Source organism: Gymnodraco acuticeps, unplaced genomic scaffold, assembly GCF_902827175.1.
Source record: "Gymnodraco acuticeps unplaced genomic scaffold, fGymAcu1.1, whole genome shotgun sequence".
Taxonomy (NCBI): Eukaryota; Metazoa; Chordata; class Actinopteri; order Perciformes; family Bathydraconidae; genus Gymnodraco; species Gymnodraco acuticeps.
In genome coordinates this window covers 20,520-40,128 of record NW_022991986.1, presented here as the reverse complement: position 1 = coordinate 40,128, position 19,609 = coordinate 20,520, and the positions used below count along the sequence as shown (strand labels likewise).

Sequence of the window (19,609 nt, the reverse complement as noted above, 5' to 3'; positions counted from 1 at the left end):
GGCTACCAATGTGATATTGAACTGTATGTTTCATATTTGCACATTTATATTTTTGTAAAATGTGTACTGAAGGTTAGACAGGAAACCGGGTACAGGAAGTAGGAGAAAGTCAACTGAATAGCATGGCAGTAGACTGCTACTAACTTTCCCTATGCAACCTGAAGAGTAAAAGGGTCAAGTCCGTCAGAAAGCAATGACTTTAAGTGTAAGCCTTACACTGTAAGGATTAGTAACATGTATTGTGTTTATGTGATGACATTTGGAGATGTTAAAACACAATGAGAAAATGCGTTAGCCATACGGCTAGCGTTAGCATACATGCTAGCGTTAGCCATATGGCTCTGGCGTTAGCCATAAGAGCCTGTATACATGCTTATTGCACAGCTAGCATTAGCTATATTTGCCTTGTTTACACTTAGCGATCCTATGTGTTAATCTGTATGTTACACTTGCATGTATGAGATCATTAAGTGCCTTGTAACAAATAAGTCAATAAAGGAGCATGGCTGCTCATTCCCTGGCTCTCAAAAGAGTTTGGCTGGCTGTGTTCACACTGAGACAGTACAACACATAGAGAGAACAGTACACCTAGTGTGTAAGTACATACAAGCAGGTTCCCACAGTATGATCACAAATACATCAACTCTGTTAAAAATCAGTTTTTATTAAAAAAGTACAGGCTGCATGTGTGTTCTCAGCCTTGGAGAAACTTGACATGTTTTGTTATGTGTCTGAACCTCTCTTTAGTGGTTCATTAATAAAACAGATATTACAACGTGTGCCTACTTTGTTCATGTACTGTTGAGGTTAATTTCAGTAGCTTTGTGCTATAATGTATTTACAAAGCGTGAAGAGGAGGCAACTTTAGAATAGGGAACCTGTTCAGGTCAATTAGAGTCAAACTACTAGCGTATTGGTTATGAGCAAGACTTCACTTTAATGTTCTTAGATATAAATACCTAATTTTGAGTTATTTAGACACAATTAACACTTAAAGTGTCATGTCTTGTTACATAAGAATAGATCATATTTGTTAAGTGTTATTATGGGAGAATGACTATTCTTGTGGTACTACTGCCTTATTAGACCCATATTGAGCAGAGCATATTAAGACCAAAACTCATGTACAACAACTTCCTCACTTGCAATAAATCAGCACTAATTAGAGGGTTATTGAGGAAAAACTCAACTAATGGCTTATTGTAGAATAAAGTAATGTAGAATAAGGCATTAATAAGTGTTTTATAATGACTAATAAACAGCCAATATACTGCTAATATGAATGTTAATTAACAACTAGTTGATGGTGAATTTGTGTACCTTAATATAGAGTGTTACCCAGATTTTCTGCCAGTTTAACCCAATCAACTCCTCTTCCTCTCCTCAGTTTACCCTCCTCTTCCTCTCCTTCATGTGTTTTTATTCCTTCCTGTTTGTTCTGGATGAAAGCAGCCTCCCCCCTTCTCCTCCCTCCCACTCTCATTCCAAGCTTCATAACAGGAATCTCCCCTCCCAAACAAATCATATCGACAAAAATAAAAACTCCCCGGTTAAATTATTGCTTCACAGTTTTTAATAAAAACACTCAAGGATGACGTGTGAAGCTTCTGATCAAAGTTTAAATATTTAAAAACCAAGGATCGTATCTTTTAACATTCCTTCAAGTATTTTTCAACAACCCAAACAACTGTCACGTTGAAAAGCCCTCTAGAAAACTCTTTAATAAACATTTGTGTCTCGCCCTGACTGTTCATTCATGTCTCTTCTCTTGTCAGAAAATAGAAAGAAAGCTTTTGCAGTTGGTCAAAGTTCAAGGTGTCAGTCTAAATCCCAAATACATTCACCCCAATATAACGTAAATCAGAGAAAAGCAAGAAAATCTCCACATTTGAGGATGAAAACAGCATTTTCTGACATTTTTGGTAGAAAGATTACTTCAACAATATCAAAAAGCAGATTTTTTTCAACTGAATCTGCTACAGCCAATTCATGTGGAAATAAACCTGTGTATCTGCTGAAGTGCACTTTAAATAGCTTCCTCAAAGACTTTAAAACTATTTTAACAACATGTATACCGTCGACCCTGACTGTTTTCTTTCCCGTCTTTGCTTTATTAAAACTGAACCGAGGGAAATCCCTGCAGTTTATCCAGATTTTCTCCCTGTTTCTTAATCTTTCCGCCCTCCCTCCACCATCAAACATCTTCTCCCCCTCTGTCTGTCCTCCATCATCCGTCACGCCTCCTCCGAACATCTCTGGCTCTGATTCAGCGCCGGAGTCAAGGCCCAACTGTCCTCCCTCTCCCTGAGCTGTTAGACCATGCTCACCACCCTAATTAACTTACCGTCTTATCACTTTCTGCGTGTGCGTGTGTGTGTGTGTGCATACCGGCCTCTGACACATGCTGGAAAATCAAACCAGTAATCAGACAGATGTTGGTTGGTTCAGAGTGATTCCAACACACATTTAAAGACTAAACTTAACACAACAAGTAAGGCAATTTGTGTTTGGTAGATCATTTCTATGTTGTAACAATGCTTTTTGGCAATATATCTTATACCGTTGGAAAGCCTGTTTTCTTACCTTTCCAATGGTACCACATTTGTGAGGAAGAAGCTTTTGTGGGACGAACAGCAGAGCTGAGTATATGGGGTGCGCCCATGAAAAATATTGCCAAAAAGCATTGTTACAACATAGAAATCCTCTACCAAACACAAATTGCCTTACTTTTTGTGTTACGTTTATATTCTACTGTTAAAGTATTAGACCCCATTTACACGCATACGAAACGCAAACGAACCGAATACGATCAAAAAAGTCTTCCGTTCACACGAGAGCGCTGGAGACGCTGTAGTACATATGCCGGGCCTGTAAGTGGCGCTGTACTTCCGCCACAAAATACACCAAAAGCAGCGAAGAAGACCCCCGAGCATGGTTGCCCTTCTGGTTATTCCCCGCGGTGGATTTAGCAACATGTAGTTCATGTAGTTCTCCATGTCCACTTGTTGCTGATGGTTGTGGTAGAGGAGCAGTAGATGTTGCTCTAACATCTGTAGCATGGTCAGTAGCTAGCAGAGGCGGGGCTATGGCTTCATCGTTATCAGGAAAGTATTGTATAGGACGTACACACGGAGCCGTTTGGCCCCCCAGAGCATTCCGTCCGCAGATCTATCCACCTTGGGACCCGTTATCGTTTCCGTGGTTCCGTTACGGCCTCGTGTGAACGAACGGGCTATACGAAAGAGAAAAGTAGCGGATACGACCGTTTGCGTTCTCGTGTAAACAGCACCTTAGGAGAAAGTATGTGTTTAAGGGCTGCAACAACTTGTTTTAAATATCAATTAATATCTGGATTATGGTGTAAAATACAGAAAATTGTAAACAATCGACATCCCAGTTTTGTAAAGTCCATCCATCCATCCATCCATCCATCTTCTCCCGCTTATCCGTGGTCGGGTCGCGGGGGTAGCAGTTCCAGCAGAGAGCCCCAAACTTTCTTTTCCCTGGCGACATCAACCAGCTCTGACTGGGGGATCCCAAGGCGCTCCCAGGCCAGCGAAGAGATATAATCCCTCCACCTGGTCCTAGGTCTACCCCTTGGTCTCTTCCCAGCTGGACGTGCCTGGAACACCTCCCTAGGGAGGCGCCCAGGTGGCATCCTAACTAGGTGCCCGAACCACCTCAACTGGCTCCTTTCGACGCGAAGGAGGAGCGGCTCAACTCCGAGTCCCTCCCTGATGACCGAACTTCTCACCTTATCCCTAAGGGAGACACCAGCCACCCTGCGGAGAAAACCCATCTCGGCCGCTTGTATCCGCGATCTCGTTCTTTCGGTCATGACCCATCCTTCATGACCATACGTGAGGGTAGGAACGAAAATGGCCCGGAAGACCGAGAGCTTTGCCTTCTGGCTCAGCTCCCTTTTCGTCACAACGGTGCGGTAAAGCGACTGCAGTACCGCTCCCGCTGCTCCGATTCTCCGGCCCATCTCACGCTCCATTGTTCCCTCACTCGAGAACAAGACCCCGAGATACTTGAACTCCTTCACTTGGGGTAAGGACTCATTCCCTACCTGGAGTGGACAGTCCATCGGTTTCCTGCTGAGAACCATGGCCTCAGATTTGGAGGTGCTGATCCTCATCCCAGCCGCTTCACACTCGGTTGCGAACCGATCCAGTGAGTGCTGAAGGTCGCAGACCGATGAAGCCATTAGAACCACATCATCTGCAAAAAGCAGTGGTGCAATCCTTAGTCCACCGAACTGCAGACCCCCTCCCCCATGACTACGCCTCGAAATCCGATCCATGTATATTACAAACAGGATTGGTGACAAAGCGCAGCCCTGGCGGAGGCCAACCCTCACCGGAAATGGGTCCGACTTACAGCCGAGGACCCGGACACAGCTCTCGCTTTGGGAGTACAGAGATTGGATGGCCCTGAGTAGAGACCCCCTCACCCCATACTCCCGCAGCACCTCCCACAGTAACTCCCTGGGAACTCGGTCATACGCCTTCTCCAAGTCTACAAAACACATGTAGACCGGATAAGCGTACTCCCAGGCCCCCTCCAGGATCCTTGCGAGAGTAAAAAGCTGATCCGTCGTTCCACGACCAGGACGGAATCCGCATTGTTCCTCCTCAATCTGAGGTTCGACAATCGGCCTGACCCTCCTTTCGAGTACCTTAGAGTAAACTTTCCCGGGGAGGCTGAGTAGTGTGATGCCTCTGTAATTGGCACACACCCTCTGATCCCCCTTTTTAAATAGGGGAACCACCACCCCGGTCTGCCACTCCTTCGGTACTGTTTCCGACTTCCACGCAACGTTGATGAGACGTGTCAACCATGACAGTCCCTCAACACCCAGAGCCTTCAGCATTTCCGGGCGGATCTCATCCACCCCCGGGGCTTTGCCACTGTGGAGTTGTTTGACGACCTCAGTGACCTCCCCCCGGGAGATTGGTGTTGATCCCCCGTCATACTCCAGCTCTGCCTCTAACATAGAGGGCGGAGTTGTCGGGTTCAGGAGTTCCTCAAAGTGTTCCTTCCAACGCCCTAACACTCCATCAGTTGAGGTCAACAACGTCCCATCCTTACTGTACACAGCTTGGATGGTTCCCTGCTTCCCCCTCCTGAGGTGTCGGACAGTTTTCCAGAACAACTTTGGTGCCGCCCGAAAGTCCTTCTCCATGTCTTCTCCGAACTTCTCCCACACCCGCTGCTTTGCCTCGGCCACGGATGAGGCTGCTGCCCTTCGGGCCTGTCGGTACCTTGCAACTGCCTCGGGAGTCCCCCGGGATAACAAATCCCTGAAGGCCTCCTTCTTCAGTCGGACGGCTTCCCTGACCACCGGTGTCCACCAGGAGGTTCGAGGGTTACCGCCCCTTGAGGCACCTAGGACCTTGAGACCACAGCTCCCCGCCGCGGCTTCGGCAATAGAGGCTTTGAACACCGACCACTCTGGTTCAATGTCCCCAACCTCCACAGGAATGCCCGAAAAGCTCCGCCGGAGGTGTGAGTTGAAGGCCTCCTGAACTTGGGCCTCCTCCAGACGTTCCCAGTTCACCCGAACTACACGTTTGGGCTTACCAGGTCTATCCAGAGGCTTCCCCCGCCACTCGACCCAACTCACCACCAGATGGTGATCAGTTGACAACTCCGCCCCTCTCTTTACCCGAGTGTCCAAAACATACGGCCTCAGGTCCGATGATACGATAACGAAATCGATCATGGACCTTCTGCCTAGGGTGCTCTGGTACCACGTACACTTATGAGCATCCTTATGTTCGAACATGGTGTTTGTTATGGCCAATCCATGACTAGCACAGAAGTCCAGTAACAAACCACCACTCCGGTTCAGATCAGGGGGGCCGTTCCTCCCAATCACGCCCCTCCAAGTGTCTCCATCATTGCCCACATGTGCGTTGAAGTCTCCCAGCAAGATTAAAGAGTCCCCTTCAGGAGCCCCATACAGGACTCTTTCCAGGGTCTCCAAGAAGGCCGTATACTCTGAACTGCTGTTGGGTGCATAAGCACACACAACAGTCAGAGTTTTCCCCCCCATAACCCGCAGGCGTAGGGAGGCGACCCTCTCGTCCACTGGGGTAAACTCCAACAAAGAAGCACCTAACCGGGGACTTGTGAGTATCCCCACACCCGCCCGGCGCCTCACACCTTGAGCAACTCCGGAGAAGAATAGAGTCCAACCCCTATCCAGAAGTAAGGTTCCAGAGCCGACGCTGTGCGTAGAGGTGAGCCCAACCAGATCCAACTGGTAACGCTCCACCTCCCGCACAAGCTCCGGCTCCTTCCCCCCCAGAGAGGTGACGTTCCACGTCCCCAAAGCCAGCTTCTGTCGCCCGGGTCTGGTCCGTCGAGACCCTCCGCTTTCACTGCCACCCTTCTGGCAGCGCACCCGACCCCATTGATGTTTCCCGTAGGTGGTGGGCCCGCGGGACGGAGAAGCGGAGGTGTTGCCCACGTTGCCTTTTCGGGCTGGGCCCGGCCGGGCTCCGTGGCAAGCCCGGCCACCAGACGCTCGCCGACGAGTCCTCCTTCTGGGCCTGGCTCCAGAAGGGGACCCCGGGCTTCCTCCGGGCCGGGTATCCTCACTTCTTGTATCGTCTTTCATGAGGTCTTTTGAAAAAAGGTCTTTGTTTTGTAAAGTCCAAGAGATGAAATGTCTTGTTCACTTTAATACAATGTAAAACCGAGAAGAGCAGGACATCGTCTAAAAACACAATTTAAAGATCTTTTTGAAAGACGATTAACCTAAATTAGAAAAGTGATTATTTCTCTTTATCAACTTGTTGCAGCTCTAAAACATTAGATTAAGTCAAACTAAATTGGATAGTTTTTTGTTATGTTTCCTGTGTGTGTGTGTGTGTGTGTGTCTCACTTGAAACATACCAGTGTATCTGCTGCAGTGTGTCATGATATGAGTGTGTGTTTATAATACTCCTTTTTTATTTTAATGCAAGTTCTCCCCGCCTTCAGAGGACCGAGCGTTGTCAGTTTTATTAGTGTCTCTCAGACGAGGAAAAGCTGTGTGCCCTGCTCCTCATTAGACGCTGATAACACACACACACACACACACACACACACACACACACACACACACACACACGACCTTGGCCTGACAAATGGTAGGAGATCAGTGTGTGTGTGTGTGTGTGGCAGGGGTTAAGGAAAGGCTTTTCAAGTTGTGGAGTCCAAACTATGCCAATGAAAACAGAGTCGGCGTTGGAGCCAGGCAGCTGTCTAAAAATACAGACGCAGACACAATATGGAGGATGATTGCAGCGAGAGTCCTTCACAGAAAGAAACTCCTTTTCGTGCTCGAGTCACGACCAAAAATTCATTTAAACTAGTTAAACACACCAATGGTGATTAAAGCAATCTTCTCTTCGTCTTTATTTGAATCTCTCTGATGTGTGTGCATCTCCACAACTCCTTCTGCTGCGGCATAAGATATAGCTTGATCATTGTTAGCTATTCTTTATTCAGTCCTAGTCATGTCATAAATGTCCCTATTAGTTTCCCTTTATTGTATTTGATCAGCTGTTTTAGTTGACTGAACATCTGGGCATTTTAGTCTTATTGTTAAAGAAAAACCCCTCACTATTTTAGTAGAGCTTCCGTCAATGAAAGGTGGTTTACTCATTAGGTTTACATGTATTATTTCAGCCAAAATATTGTTTAATTCCCAAGATTTGTTGTTGAAAGACAGATTTGAGTAAACATTTAGTAGTTTTTTTAACTAGATTTATTGTCTTTCTTCATCTAGAATATTGCATGATACCAGATAAATGTACTTAAGTACAGTAACAAAGTATTTGTACTCCACTTCTTCCCACCTCTGCATTCAGGACAATAAGGAGCAGCTCCGTTTAGGTTGGAAAATATCTACTTTCTTTGTAGGTGAGACGATCATTACGATGCTCATATTTCCCCGTTGATTGTGAAGCTAAAGTCACGAGTTCATGTGTTTTTTTTTACCTTAAAGACTGGCAGCAAAAGGAGACATTTAACCTGGTTCTGTCCAAACTATTTCTCGGTCCGGTGACTTCCTGGAGTCTCTTCTTGTCTTCAGAGTGATAAGAAGAAAGTCCCTGAACTCGGCCAAGACATGGTTCCAGCACAGGGTCCAACTCTTCATAAGATCACGACTTTCTACATTTCTGATGGTCACAGCTAGTGTTTATATAATAAATAATAAAGCCAGTGGCAACTTGTAATTTTTTCGTTGTTGATGAAGATATTTAGTCGTATTTGATCAAATGAACACTGGTGGCATTGGTTTCATATGAACTCAGTTGCCAGTTCATCAGGTACAGCGAGCTAAAACTAAGTCAAAATACAAGCATCATATCCTCCCTGCACTGCGTGGTTAACACAGTATGATGTTGCCGATAAAAGTATTTCCACCATAAGGCCCATTGTGACGGCGTCAGAGGTTGCGCTAGCCTTTTTCGATGCCCGTCGGCCTTTACACAACTCTGACGATGGGGGGGGGGGGGAAGCATGCTCGTGAACTGTCAACGGGGGGGGGCGTGCTGCACCTCGCGGGAGCGTGCACAGCGTAAAGCCAAAACTCAGACATTTCAATGATTTGTACGGCACAGTTAGGTTTGGAAACGGTATGATTTCCTTTTTGGAGGGCATGCATAACACCGGACTGCTTTCAGATGTGTCCGTCATTGTTAAAACAACGGAAAATATTCGGTTAACGTGACCTCTGCTAGGCGTATACAGAAAATATAATGTATAATGAAGTTAAGTGGAAAAATACAGTTTTCCTAATGTTTGAGGATAAATATAAGTGTTCAAATCTTTTAGTAAGCGGACATAGGTTACGTTTTTTTAACTACATGTATTGTCTTTGTTCATCTATAACATTGCTTATAAAATAAATAATAAAACCATGAAAAAGCCAGTAGAGACTCTTTGTTTAGTCATAATCAGAAACACATTCAATTAAAAAAATGTGTTGATGAAGATATTTAGTTTTAGTTGACAACATTTCATATGAACTCAGTTATCAGTTCATCAGGTACAGCGAGCTAAAACTAAGTCTAATACAACTTGCCTGCACTTTGTGGTTAACACAGTATGAAGTTGCAGATAAGTATTTCCACCAGAAGGCCCCTTGTGGTTAAGCTAATACAGTAAATATAAATTGAAGGATATCTGAAAAATACAGTTTTCCTAAAGTTTGTGGATAAATATAGCTGTTCAAATATGTTAGTAAGCGGACATAGTAGCATAGCCATAGGTAGGGCTGCTCAATTAATCGCAATTACGATTTTGGCTTGCAACGATTATGAAAACAACATAATTGAAATAAAATGATTATTTGTTTTTAAAATTATTTGTTGTATTGGTTTTCCAGGTGAATTATACTTAAAGTTCAGGGTAATCATCATTTTTCTTTCAATAAATGGATGTTTTCAAAGTAAATGGATAATCGTTTTTAATAATCGTGATATCAATTATTGACCCAAATAATCGAGATTATGATTTTTGCTATAATCGAGCAGCCCTAGGTTACTACATTTATTGTCTTTTTTAATCTATAATATTGCTTATAGTGTTTATATATATAATAAAACCATAAGCCAGTAGAGACTCTTTGTTTAGTCATAATCAGAAACACATTCAATTAGATATTTAGTCTTAGTTTTGCAGATAAAAGTATTTCCACCAGAAGGCACCTTGTGGCTATGATAACAGAACATATCAATTGAAGGACAGCTGAAAAAGAAAGTTCCTAAAGTTTGAGTATAAGGAATTGACTGTTATTTTGTATATATTGATTGTTGTGCTTTTATTTAGGTCTTAATGTGTGCATATGTATAAATGTGTCAGGGTTTCCCACACATAGACTATACTTGGGCGGGCCGCCCAGGTATATTAACGGCCGCCCAAGTATATTTCGCGACCCATTTTTTTTATATATATATTTTTTTATAAGTTTTTTTTGTATTTTTTTTTTTTTATTCGTCCGTGACCACGACGCCATCTGCGATCGATTAACTTGTGGACAATGATCCCTCGCTCCCTTGCTCTGATCTCGCCTCGTTAAGTGGCCTGCCTCACACAGGGTGACTGGCTGTCTACATGATGTGGCCTGCCAACATGGCCACTGTCATAGAGATCATAAATCAAAGCCCTTGATTGGTCTCTGTGTGTCATTCAAGCTCGGGATAACCTCAGCTCAGGTGAGGTAAAGGACTCTCTGAGTGAATTGATAGTTAACTTAGTTTAAGTTCTCAGTGGGTCTCAAACAGTGTGGTCACCATTTATGTAAACACATATTTCCATTTGAGAGGGTAGTGATTGATCTAATGGATAGTGAGGTGGGCTGAAGATCGGAAGGCTGTGAGTTCAAATCCCGCCAGGAACACCACCACTAGTGTGCCCTTGAGTGCCATCTTTACGCAAAATGATAACTTTTTTTTTTTTTTTTGCGCACCCCCCCCCCCTCCCGCTGCCACCACCCGCCCAAGTATATTTCAGATCTGTGGGAAACACTGTGTGTCTTTTGATTGTGTTTATATAGGTATATACACATTTGCATACATATAATTATATATGGGATTGTGGGAAACGGTATTTCGATCTCTCCGTCTGTACACAAACTGAAAGATTGACAAAGTTGACTTGGTAACTATAAGTGTTCAAATGTCTGTATAAGCGGACATAGCAGCGTAGCAGTAATGGTGGACTGTGATGGCTGACTCTCACTCACCGCCCCTTCGAAGACGCAGGTGTAGATGTTGTCGGTGCTGCACTGAGGACAGGTGAAGGTGAAACTCTCGCAGTCTTTGTATCGCTCCTCGTCCGTCAGCTGCACCGGAGCTCCCAGCATGCGGTTTGTTTCCTCCTCCCTCTGGAACTGCTGGTGCGCGCGAAACTGACCTGGGTCCAGACCTGGTGTAGAAAAACAAGATGATTCTGGTTTAAAACTCCCTATCGTTTCATCCTGTTGCATTTATATTCAATCTAATATTTAATATTCCATTCCTCACATACTTGTGTATATATAATATCCTGCTTTATGTGTTGTTACTGTACATTTGTAATTCAACATGTATATTTTCTACTTTTTTTGTTACTGTATTATATCATTATAGTGGAATAAAGTGGTCTTAATATGACAATAATAATGTTTATTGCAATTTGTTCTGGGCCAATAATGCTATTTATAATGACATGCCTATCTAACTATCTTTTTAAACAAATTCCTATATATTTTATTATTTATTTTATTCATAATTTACCCTTTTTTTAATGCCATTTAATTTCAATTGAGATGTTTACATTGTTGTTGAATGTGTATTTCTTTAAATTTGTATTGTGCAATGCCATGTCTTTTATGCTGCTGAATAGCTGGAATGCTGTTTGATACTGTTGGTACTCGTAAATGTCGATAGGTATGTGAATGTAGCCCGATGTTCTTTATTGTTTTATGTTCATGTGTACTTGCTGCAGGTCTTGAAAATAGATCAATGATCTCAATGGGACCTACCTGGTTAAATAAAGAATTGAAATGAAATGAAAATCGTATTACTTTAATCTACGATAATTAGAGGAGTTGCTGGGACAGAGCAGACAAAATACTTTGGAAGTTTTCCATCTGTTCCTGCTTTCAGTCAACACTGAAACATCTACTTTGTACCTTTATGAGTCTGTTGTGATATCAGTTGTGACAGCTTTTCTATGTTCGGCTGCCTCAGCTGTCAACGGGCTATAAAACGGGAATTTTGACTAATGCTAACACATACATAAAGAGAGATTAGGACCATCACTCAGAGTAAGCCGTGCCCCACAAATACTTCAGGGCCAGTGTTTATTTTTAAAAAGGTCTGCAGGTAGGTCGGCACAATGATGACGTTACACTTATCCTATGAAATATGGACGTGACCGCCATAATTTTTAGTTGACCTCCATATTGTTGTGTTAAAGGTCCCATGTCATGGCCATTTCCACTGATCATAACTCCATTGTTGAGGTCTACTAGAATACATTTATATTGTGCAATTTTCCAAACTCACATTGTTTCGCATACAGCATCTCTGTAAACTACGTGTATTCACTCTCTCCACTAAACGGCTCGTTGCAGCTCTTGCCCCCCCCCCCCCTCCCTGTGAGCCCAGTGTGCTCCGATTGGTCGGGAGCAGTCGGGACGTTGTGAATCGCGCTGAGCTCCGTGGAGGTGTGGTTTCCTTGTTTAGCGATACACAGCGAAACACAGCCAAACTCATCCTGAGCACACACAAAGTCACAGCCGAAGTAAAAACAATAAGTGTGGCTTGATATTGAGTCAGAAAAAGGTTGATAAACGCTGTGAGAATGGGGTCTGCAGAGAGAATGGGTCTGCAGAGAGAACGGGTCTGCAGAGAGAACGGGTCTGCGGAGAGAACGGGTCTGCGGAGAGAACGGGTCTGCGGAGAGAACGGGTCTGCGGTGAGAACGGGTCTGCGGAGAGAACGGGTCTGCGGAGAGAACGGGTCTGCGGAGAGAACGGGTCTGCGGAGAGAACGGGTCTGCGGAGAGAACGGGTCTGCGGAGAGAACTGGTCTGCGGAGAGAGAACGGTCTGCGGAGAGAACGGGTCTGCGGAGAGAACGGGTCTGCGGAAGAACGGGTCTGCGAGAGAACGGGTCTGCGGAGAGAACGGGTCTGCGGAGAGAACGGGTCTGCGGAGAGAACGGGTCTGCGGAGAGAACGGGTCTGCGGAGAGAACGGGTCTGCGGAGAGAACGGGTCTGTAGAGAGAGAATGGGTCTGTAGAGAGAACGGGTCTGTAGAGAGAACGGGTCTGCAGAGAGAACGGGTCTGCAGAGAGAGAATGGGTCTGTAGAGAGAACGGGTCTGCAGAGAGAATGGGTCTGTAGAGAGAACGGGTCTGTAGAGAGAATGGGTCTGCAGAGAGAGAATGGGTCTGTAGAGAGAATGGGTCTGTAGAGAGAACGGGTCTGTAGAGAGAATGGGTCTGCAGAGAGAATGGGTCTGTAGAGAGAGAATGGGTCTGTAGAGAGAACGGGTCTGCAGAGAGAATGGGTCTGCAGAGAGAGAATGGGTCTGCAGAGAGAACGGGTCTGTAGAGAGAATGGGTCTGCAGAGAGAATGGGTCTGCAGAGAGAGAATGGGTCTGCAGAGAGAAGGGGTCTGCAGAGAGAAGGGGTCTGCAGAGAGAATGGGTCTGCAGAGAGAAGGGGTCTGCAGAGAGAATGGGTCTGCAGAGAGAATGGGTCTGCAGAGAGAAGGGGTCTGCAGAGAGAAGGGGTCTGCAGAGAGAATGGGTCTGCAGAGAGAATTTCGCCGCGATCCCAACTGTCTGTTATCAGCCAGCGAGGAGAGATCAGCAGAGCTGCCTGCACTGAGTGTGTGAGGAAGTCCGTGGATTGGTCAATTTGGACCAATCAGCGGGGGCTTAACGTAACGGCTCCGCGGACGTAACATAACGGCTCCACGGATTGGTCCATTTCGTTCCGGGTACGACATGACATCAGATGTCCCCGGAAGAATCAAATGGATGATGACGTTTCACCAACGAGGCGTTTTGGGGAGGTATTTTCTGTGTTAGAGTTTTACTCGCTACATGGTGTACTTTGAGGGTTTTGACTCTGCACACCGTTTACATGCATAAAAACCTTCATAACACACAAGGGGACGGGTACTAACCGGAAAAGCATGACATGTGACCTTTAACATCAAGCCCCCAGGAAGTGCGCCGGACTCTGATGAAAATATTCGTTGTGTCCAAACGGCAGTACTACAATTTCCCTATCAGTCCGTGACGTCACCCGGCCCAGAAAGACTTTTCCCCATTGACTGACATGGGGAAAGAGACGTCTGTAAATCAACTAAATAAAACTACCCAGTATGAACTATTGTATAGCCCTTATTATAATCATTCGGTCCTTAAAATAGTAAAATGCACTAAAATCTAGATTTATTTTCTGTCTCCATTCATTCTACTGAGCAGAGTGGGAGCTCGGGGGGCGGGGCTTAAGGGGCGCATGCTCTGTGAGCGTACATACGGGTTCTTCTGTTCTCCCGCGCTGTATCCAGTTCTTATTATACATCCATGGGTAACATGGGTGTTCTTCAGTACAGTTTTTACCAACATGATGCAGAAAAACAGCAAGGCTTTGTTGACAGAGCGAGAAAACACTTTAATTAGTTTTATTTGTGTATTTTTCTCTTTTGTTTTAGACATTTTTATTTTAGATGTTTTATTTTTCATACTCCACTGTCTAAATATTCTTGAGAAATAAAAGCTACTGCCCTTTGAAAGACTCACAGGTATTATATCATTATAACAGTGGAATAACGTGGTCTTAATATGACAATAATAATGTTTATTGCATTTCTGGGTCAATAATGCTATTTATAAAGACATGCCTATATCCGAATTAACCCATTAAAAACATTGAACCTACTACATTTGAATTAAACTCTTTGATCAAACATTTGACTTATTTTTTAAACTAATTTCTGTAATAAAATAATTGAACACGAGAGAGACATAGGGTTGCCTCCTCTCAAAGAATCCATTAACCACTCAAATTATTTGAAGTGAATATTTCACACATTTTTAACACATTTCTGTAATTTCTTTTTCTATTTGAAAAGACACAAGTTTCATATATTTCAACTAAGTACTTCAATGTATACAATATAAATAAATGTAAGGGGAAGAACAAAAAGTTTAATACAAGCTATATGTTCACAATTCCAGCATGGCTGAAACAATAAGCGACCTTAAATAATAAAAAGATAAATAATTAAAAATACCTATATAGTAAAAATCCAACATGATTGAGTGGTTTACCGTTTCGATCCTTTACTGCTGTTTCACATATATATGTTAATTGCTATTATACAAACTGCTTGACTTGTAGTCATTCTTCCCAAGTCATAATTGAGTGACATCGGCCCTCCCTCTCAATAAAACGAAAGTCTCCTAAAGTAGAGGGGTATCTCACCGAGCAACGTGGCGATGAGCACATATTTAGATGTCAGTCATCGATCAGCAAAATGACCAAATGACAAAACATGTAGTTTATAGTCACACTAAATATGCCGTAAGGACTTTTATTTAAACATATCCTAATGCATACCTTGTAAAGCAATCATCATGGAAGAGTAAACAACTGTGAAAAAAACTCATTTTTACATGATCTGTGTTTCTTGACATACATAAGAACTGAAATGGGTCAAACAGTGCAGTCAACCAAGAACCTTTAAGGAAAATATACATATAATAATATAATAACAATAGTATTTAGGGATGCTCCGATCGATCGGTCACCGATCGAGATCGGCCGATACTCACTCTCTACCGATCGATCGGTGCTCTCTAAACATGCCGATCGCATGACGTAGAATACATGACACTTTTCTCTGTGTGCGGCAAAACAAGCTCGCCAACACGGCTTCACCGGTCTGGCATTATTTTAAGGTGTCCGAAAAAGACAGTAAAATATCGGTATGCAACGTGAAGCAGAAATCCTGCAGCTCCGCCCGCCGGACCGGTGAGCGAAACACACAAGAGTTAGACCTAACACACTTAGCTATTTCATCTACCTCTGGAACAAGCTAAACTAGTTATAAAGATATTTATTCTTCACTGTCGGGTCACTCATTACTGGATCAGTGAGCTGCATGAAATACTGACAGGCTGTCAGGAGGGGGGGAGATAGGGAGAGAGGGGGAGAGAGAGAGGGAGAGAGAAAAATTGAGCGCTTCCGCTCGTTTCTCCCGTGTTATTCTCCAAAGTGAATGTAAACTTGAATAATGTACTTCATTTGAATGTAATAATTAAGTTGATTGTTGTTTGTGGAAGCTCCAGAGAATGAGCATTAACTGAGTTTTAAACATCACTTTAAAAGGAAGATTTAAGTGATGTTTAAATCTTCCATTTAGGCCCCGCCCACTCGATCGGATCAGCGATCGCTATCGGCCGATACTGATTCCAGCGATCGGTGATCGGCCCCGAAATTGGCGATCGGAGCATCCCTGATAGTATTATAGTGTATTGAGTGTATGTATAGTGTATATAATGCAACATCCAGAATGGAACAAATGCTTTATATACTTCTTCGTTATTGTATAATACAAAATAAATACAATATTCAAAGCAAATTGATATTCCGAAAGTTGCATAATTAGCTTTTTGGAAAGTTCTCTTTGTCCCAAATATCTCCTGACTTTAAACACATCAGTTTGATCCTCGTGTTTGTAACTCTATCAAACTAAAGTAGAGGGTATCTCACCGAGCCAGGTGGCGATGAGCACGCCGTCGATGCCCTCGATGGGGTCACAGATGCGGGACACCACGGGGTGAACCTGCTGGGCGAGGTAGTACTGGACGTCCAGACTGAGACCTTCCTGCTTCTGAAGCTGCTCCAGAGCGTACGCCCTCTGACTGGCCGCCAGCGTGGAGCCGTCCTGAAGGGGGACAGAAGGTTTTACTACAGGGTTTACTCAAAATCCATCTTTGTGTCAACATGCTGATTTCAATCGCCTGCTAATCTTAAGGACATGGACAGCTGTCTAAGGATTCAAACATGTTGATCTTGTGCTAACCTTCTTTCAATGAAGGGTGTCGTCTTTTTGAACTAGAAGCAAGACAACCACTTTGTACTTCTTTCAAATGTATCTTGTTTTAATATATTTTTAAATAACTTCATATTTTTCCCTCTGCTCCACACACCTTGCAGATGATGTAGGAGACGGTATCTCCGGCTTTGACCCGGTGACCCCCCTGAGAGTTGATCCACAGAGCGACGTGCACGTGAGGGAGGCTCTTCTTATCCGGGTAGTCCTGAGGGTCTTTAGTCAGAGCCTGGAGGGGAAGCACGACGATTATATGAGACGAGAAACAGAATAGAATAAACTCAATTTAAATGCAGCCAACATCTACCAGAGCTACAACATGTTTCACTCTTATTGTACATGGGAGTTGTAAGATCCATAATCGATACGTAGATACACACGGTTTGCACACATTCATGTAAATATATCTAACATGTATATATGTTCATTTTAATTCATCATCTCTTATTTCATAGTTTTTTTATCCTTTTAATTGTTATCTTTAATTGTATTGATCTGTGCTCTGTCTTCTCGCAGTTATCACTGGCCCCGTGTATCTCCTAATCGATATAACCGGCCCCGTCTATCCCACGTGCTCCACTGAGATCCAACATCTAGTTTCAGGTGGCCTGTGGAATTGCCAGTCAGCTGTTCCTAAGGCTGACTTCATCTCTGGCTACGCCTCCCTGCAGTCTCTGGATTCCCTTGCTCTCACTGAGACCTGGATTACTCCATCCAACACATCCACCCCAGCAGCTCTCTCCACTGCATATTCCTTCTCCCATACACCCAGACCCACTGGCAGAGGAGGTGGCACTGGTCTCCTGCTCTCTCCCAAATGGAGCTTTTCCCTCTTCAAGCTACCTAACTTCACTCCTTCCACCTTTGAATTCCATGCCGTCACAGTAACCCATCCTATACAGTTAACCATTGTTGTTCTCTACCGTCCACCAGGCGCCTTGGGGGACTTCTTGGAGGAATTAGATAATCTCCTCTCACACATCCCTGAAACTGGCCCTCCCGCTGTACTTCTCGGAGACTTCAACCTCCAGATGGGGAAGATAGACGAACTAACATCTCTGTTAACCGCCTTTGCTTTCTCACTCTCTCCGTCCCCACCGACTCATAAGCTGGCAATGTCCTTGATCTCATATTCTCAAGGAACTGCGCTACTTCTAACCTCTCTGTAAACCCGCTCCACACATCCGATCACTTCTTCATTTCATTCTCTCTATCCCTTTCCAAACATAACAAACTAATCTCTTCTCATCCTGCACCTGTCCGCCGTAACCTTCGCTCCCTCTCCCCCTCTACCTTTGCCTCATCGGTGCTCTCAGCCCTCCCTTCCTCTGACTCGTTCCAACTACTGCCTCCAAACTCTGCTGCAGAAACTCTCCTCTCTACTCTCTCATCCTCTCTGGACTCTCTCGGTCCTCTCACATCTCGGCAGGCTCGTCAGTCCCCTCCGGCTCCCTGGCTAAATGATGCACTGCGTGCTAATAGAACCGTCCTTAGGGCAGCAGAGCGGAAGTGGTGGAAATCCAAACACCGTGACGACCTCCTAACCTATCAAGCTCTCCTCTCCTCTTTAACTGCTTCGATCTCTCAGGCAAAAAGCACTTTCTTTCAAGATAAGATCCAATCTTCCTATTCCAATCCTAAAAAACTATTTTCCATCTTCTCCACCCTCTTGGACCCTCCAAAAGCTCCTCCCCCCTCCTCACTTCTGTCAAGCGACTTTGTTAACCACTTTGAAAAAAAGGTTGATGATATTCGCTCTTCTTTTTCTGACTCCCCTTTACTCACCGCTGGGTCACCAGACCTTCCTTCCACCAACACACTTACCTCCTTTTCCCCTCTCTCTCCAAGTGAGGTTCTTACCCTCATTACCTCTGCCCGCCCTACCACCTGTCCTCTGGACCCTATCCCTTCAAACCTCCTTCAGACTATCGCTCCTGATATTCTACCGTTTCTCACCCATTTCATCAACACTTCTCTAACTTCTGGTCACTTTCCAAACAGTCTCAAGGAGGCAAGAGTAAACCCTCTCCTAAAGAAACCCACTCTCAACCCGTCTGATGTTATAAACTACAGGCCTGTCTCTCTCCTCCCGTTCCTGTCTAAATCACCTAAAACGCGCTGTCTTTAAACAACTCTCCTGTTATCTCCATCAGAACAACCTTCTGGATCCGCACCAGTCTGGTTTCAAGGCAGGTCACTCAACAGCTCACCTCCTTGCTGTCTCTGAGGAACTGCACACTAAGCAGCCTCCCTCTCCTCTGTCATCATCCTGTTGGACCTGTCTGCTGCATTCGACACGGTGAATCATCAGATCCTCCTTCGCACTCTCCAAGAACTTGGAGTTTCAGGCTCTGCACTTTCCCTCCTCACCTCATACCTGAAAGACCGTACCTACAGGGTGACTTGGAGAGGGTCTGAGTCCGACCCTTGTCAATTAACTACAGGGGTCCCTCAGGGCTCTGTTCTTGGTCCCCTCCTCTTCTCCTTGTACACAAACTCGCTCGGATCTGTCATTAGCCCACATGGTTTTTCATACCACTGCTACGCTGACGACACCCAATTAATTCTGTCCTTTCCCCGCTCAGAGACCCAGGTCGTCGCACGCATCTCTGCTTGTCTAGCTGACATCTCTCAGTGGATGTCTGCTCACCACCTCAAGCTCAACCTTGACAAGACTGAGCTGCTCTTCCTTCCGGGAAAAGATTGTCCCACTCTTGACCTAACAATCAACATCGGCACCTCAGTTGTTTCCCCGACTCAGACTGCAAGGAATCTGGGTGTGACCCTAGATAACAACCTGTCCTTCACTGCAAACATCGCTGCTACAACCCGCTGCTGCAGATACACGCTTTACAACATCAGGAAGATACGTCCCCAGCTGACTCAGAAAGCGCCGCAGGTTCTGGCCCAGGCTCTCGTCATCTCACGCCTAGACTACTGCAACTCCCTCCTGGCTGGTCTACCTGCATGTGCCATCCGACCTCT

General features: G+C 44.7%; 1 protein-coding gene across 1 annotated transcript in view; it reads right to left on the bottom strand.

Annotated features, from left to right (window-relative positions):
• Positions 1-19,609, bottom strand: part of pola1 (polymerase (DNA directed), alpha 1) — a gene marked incomplete at its 5' end in the record, with an annotated part of 77,059 nt that overhangs the window by 37,046 nt on the left and 20,404 nt on the right. The window contains 3 exon segments of the mRNA XM_034201085.1: positions 10,748-10,929; positions 16,282-16,456; positions 16,722-16,853. Coding sequence (XP_034056976.1) covers positions 10,748-10,929; positions 16,282-16,456; positions 16,722-16,853 — 489 coding nt within the window.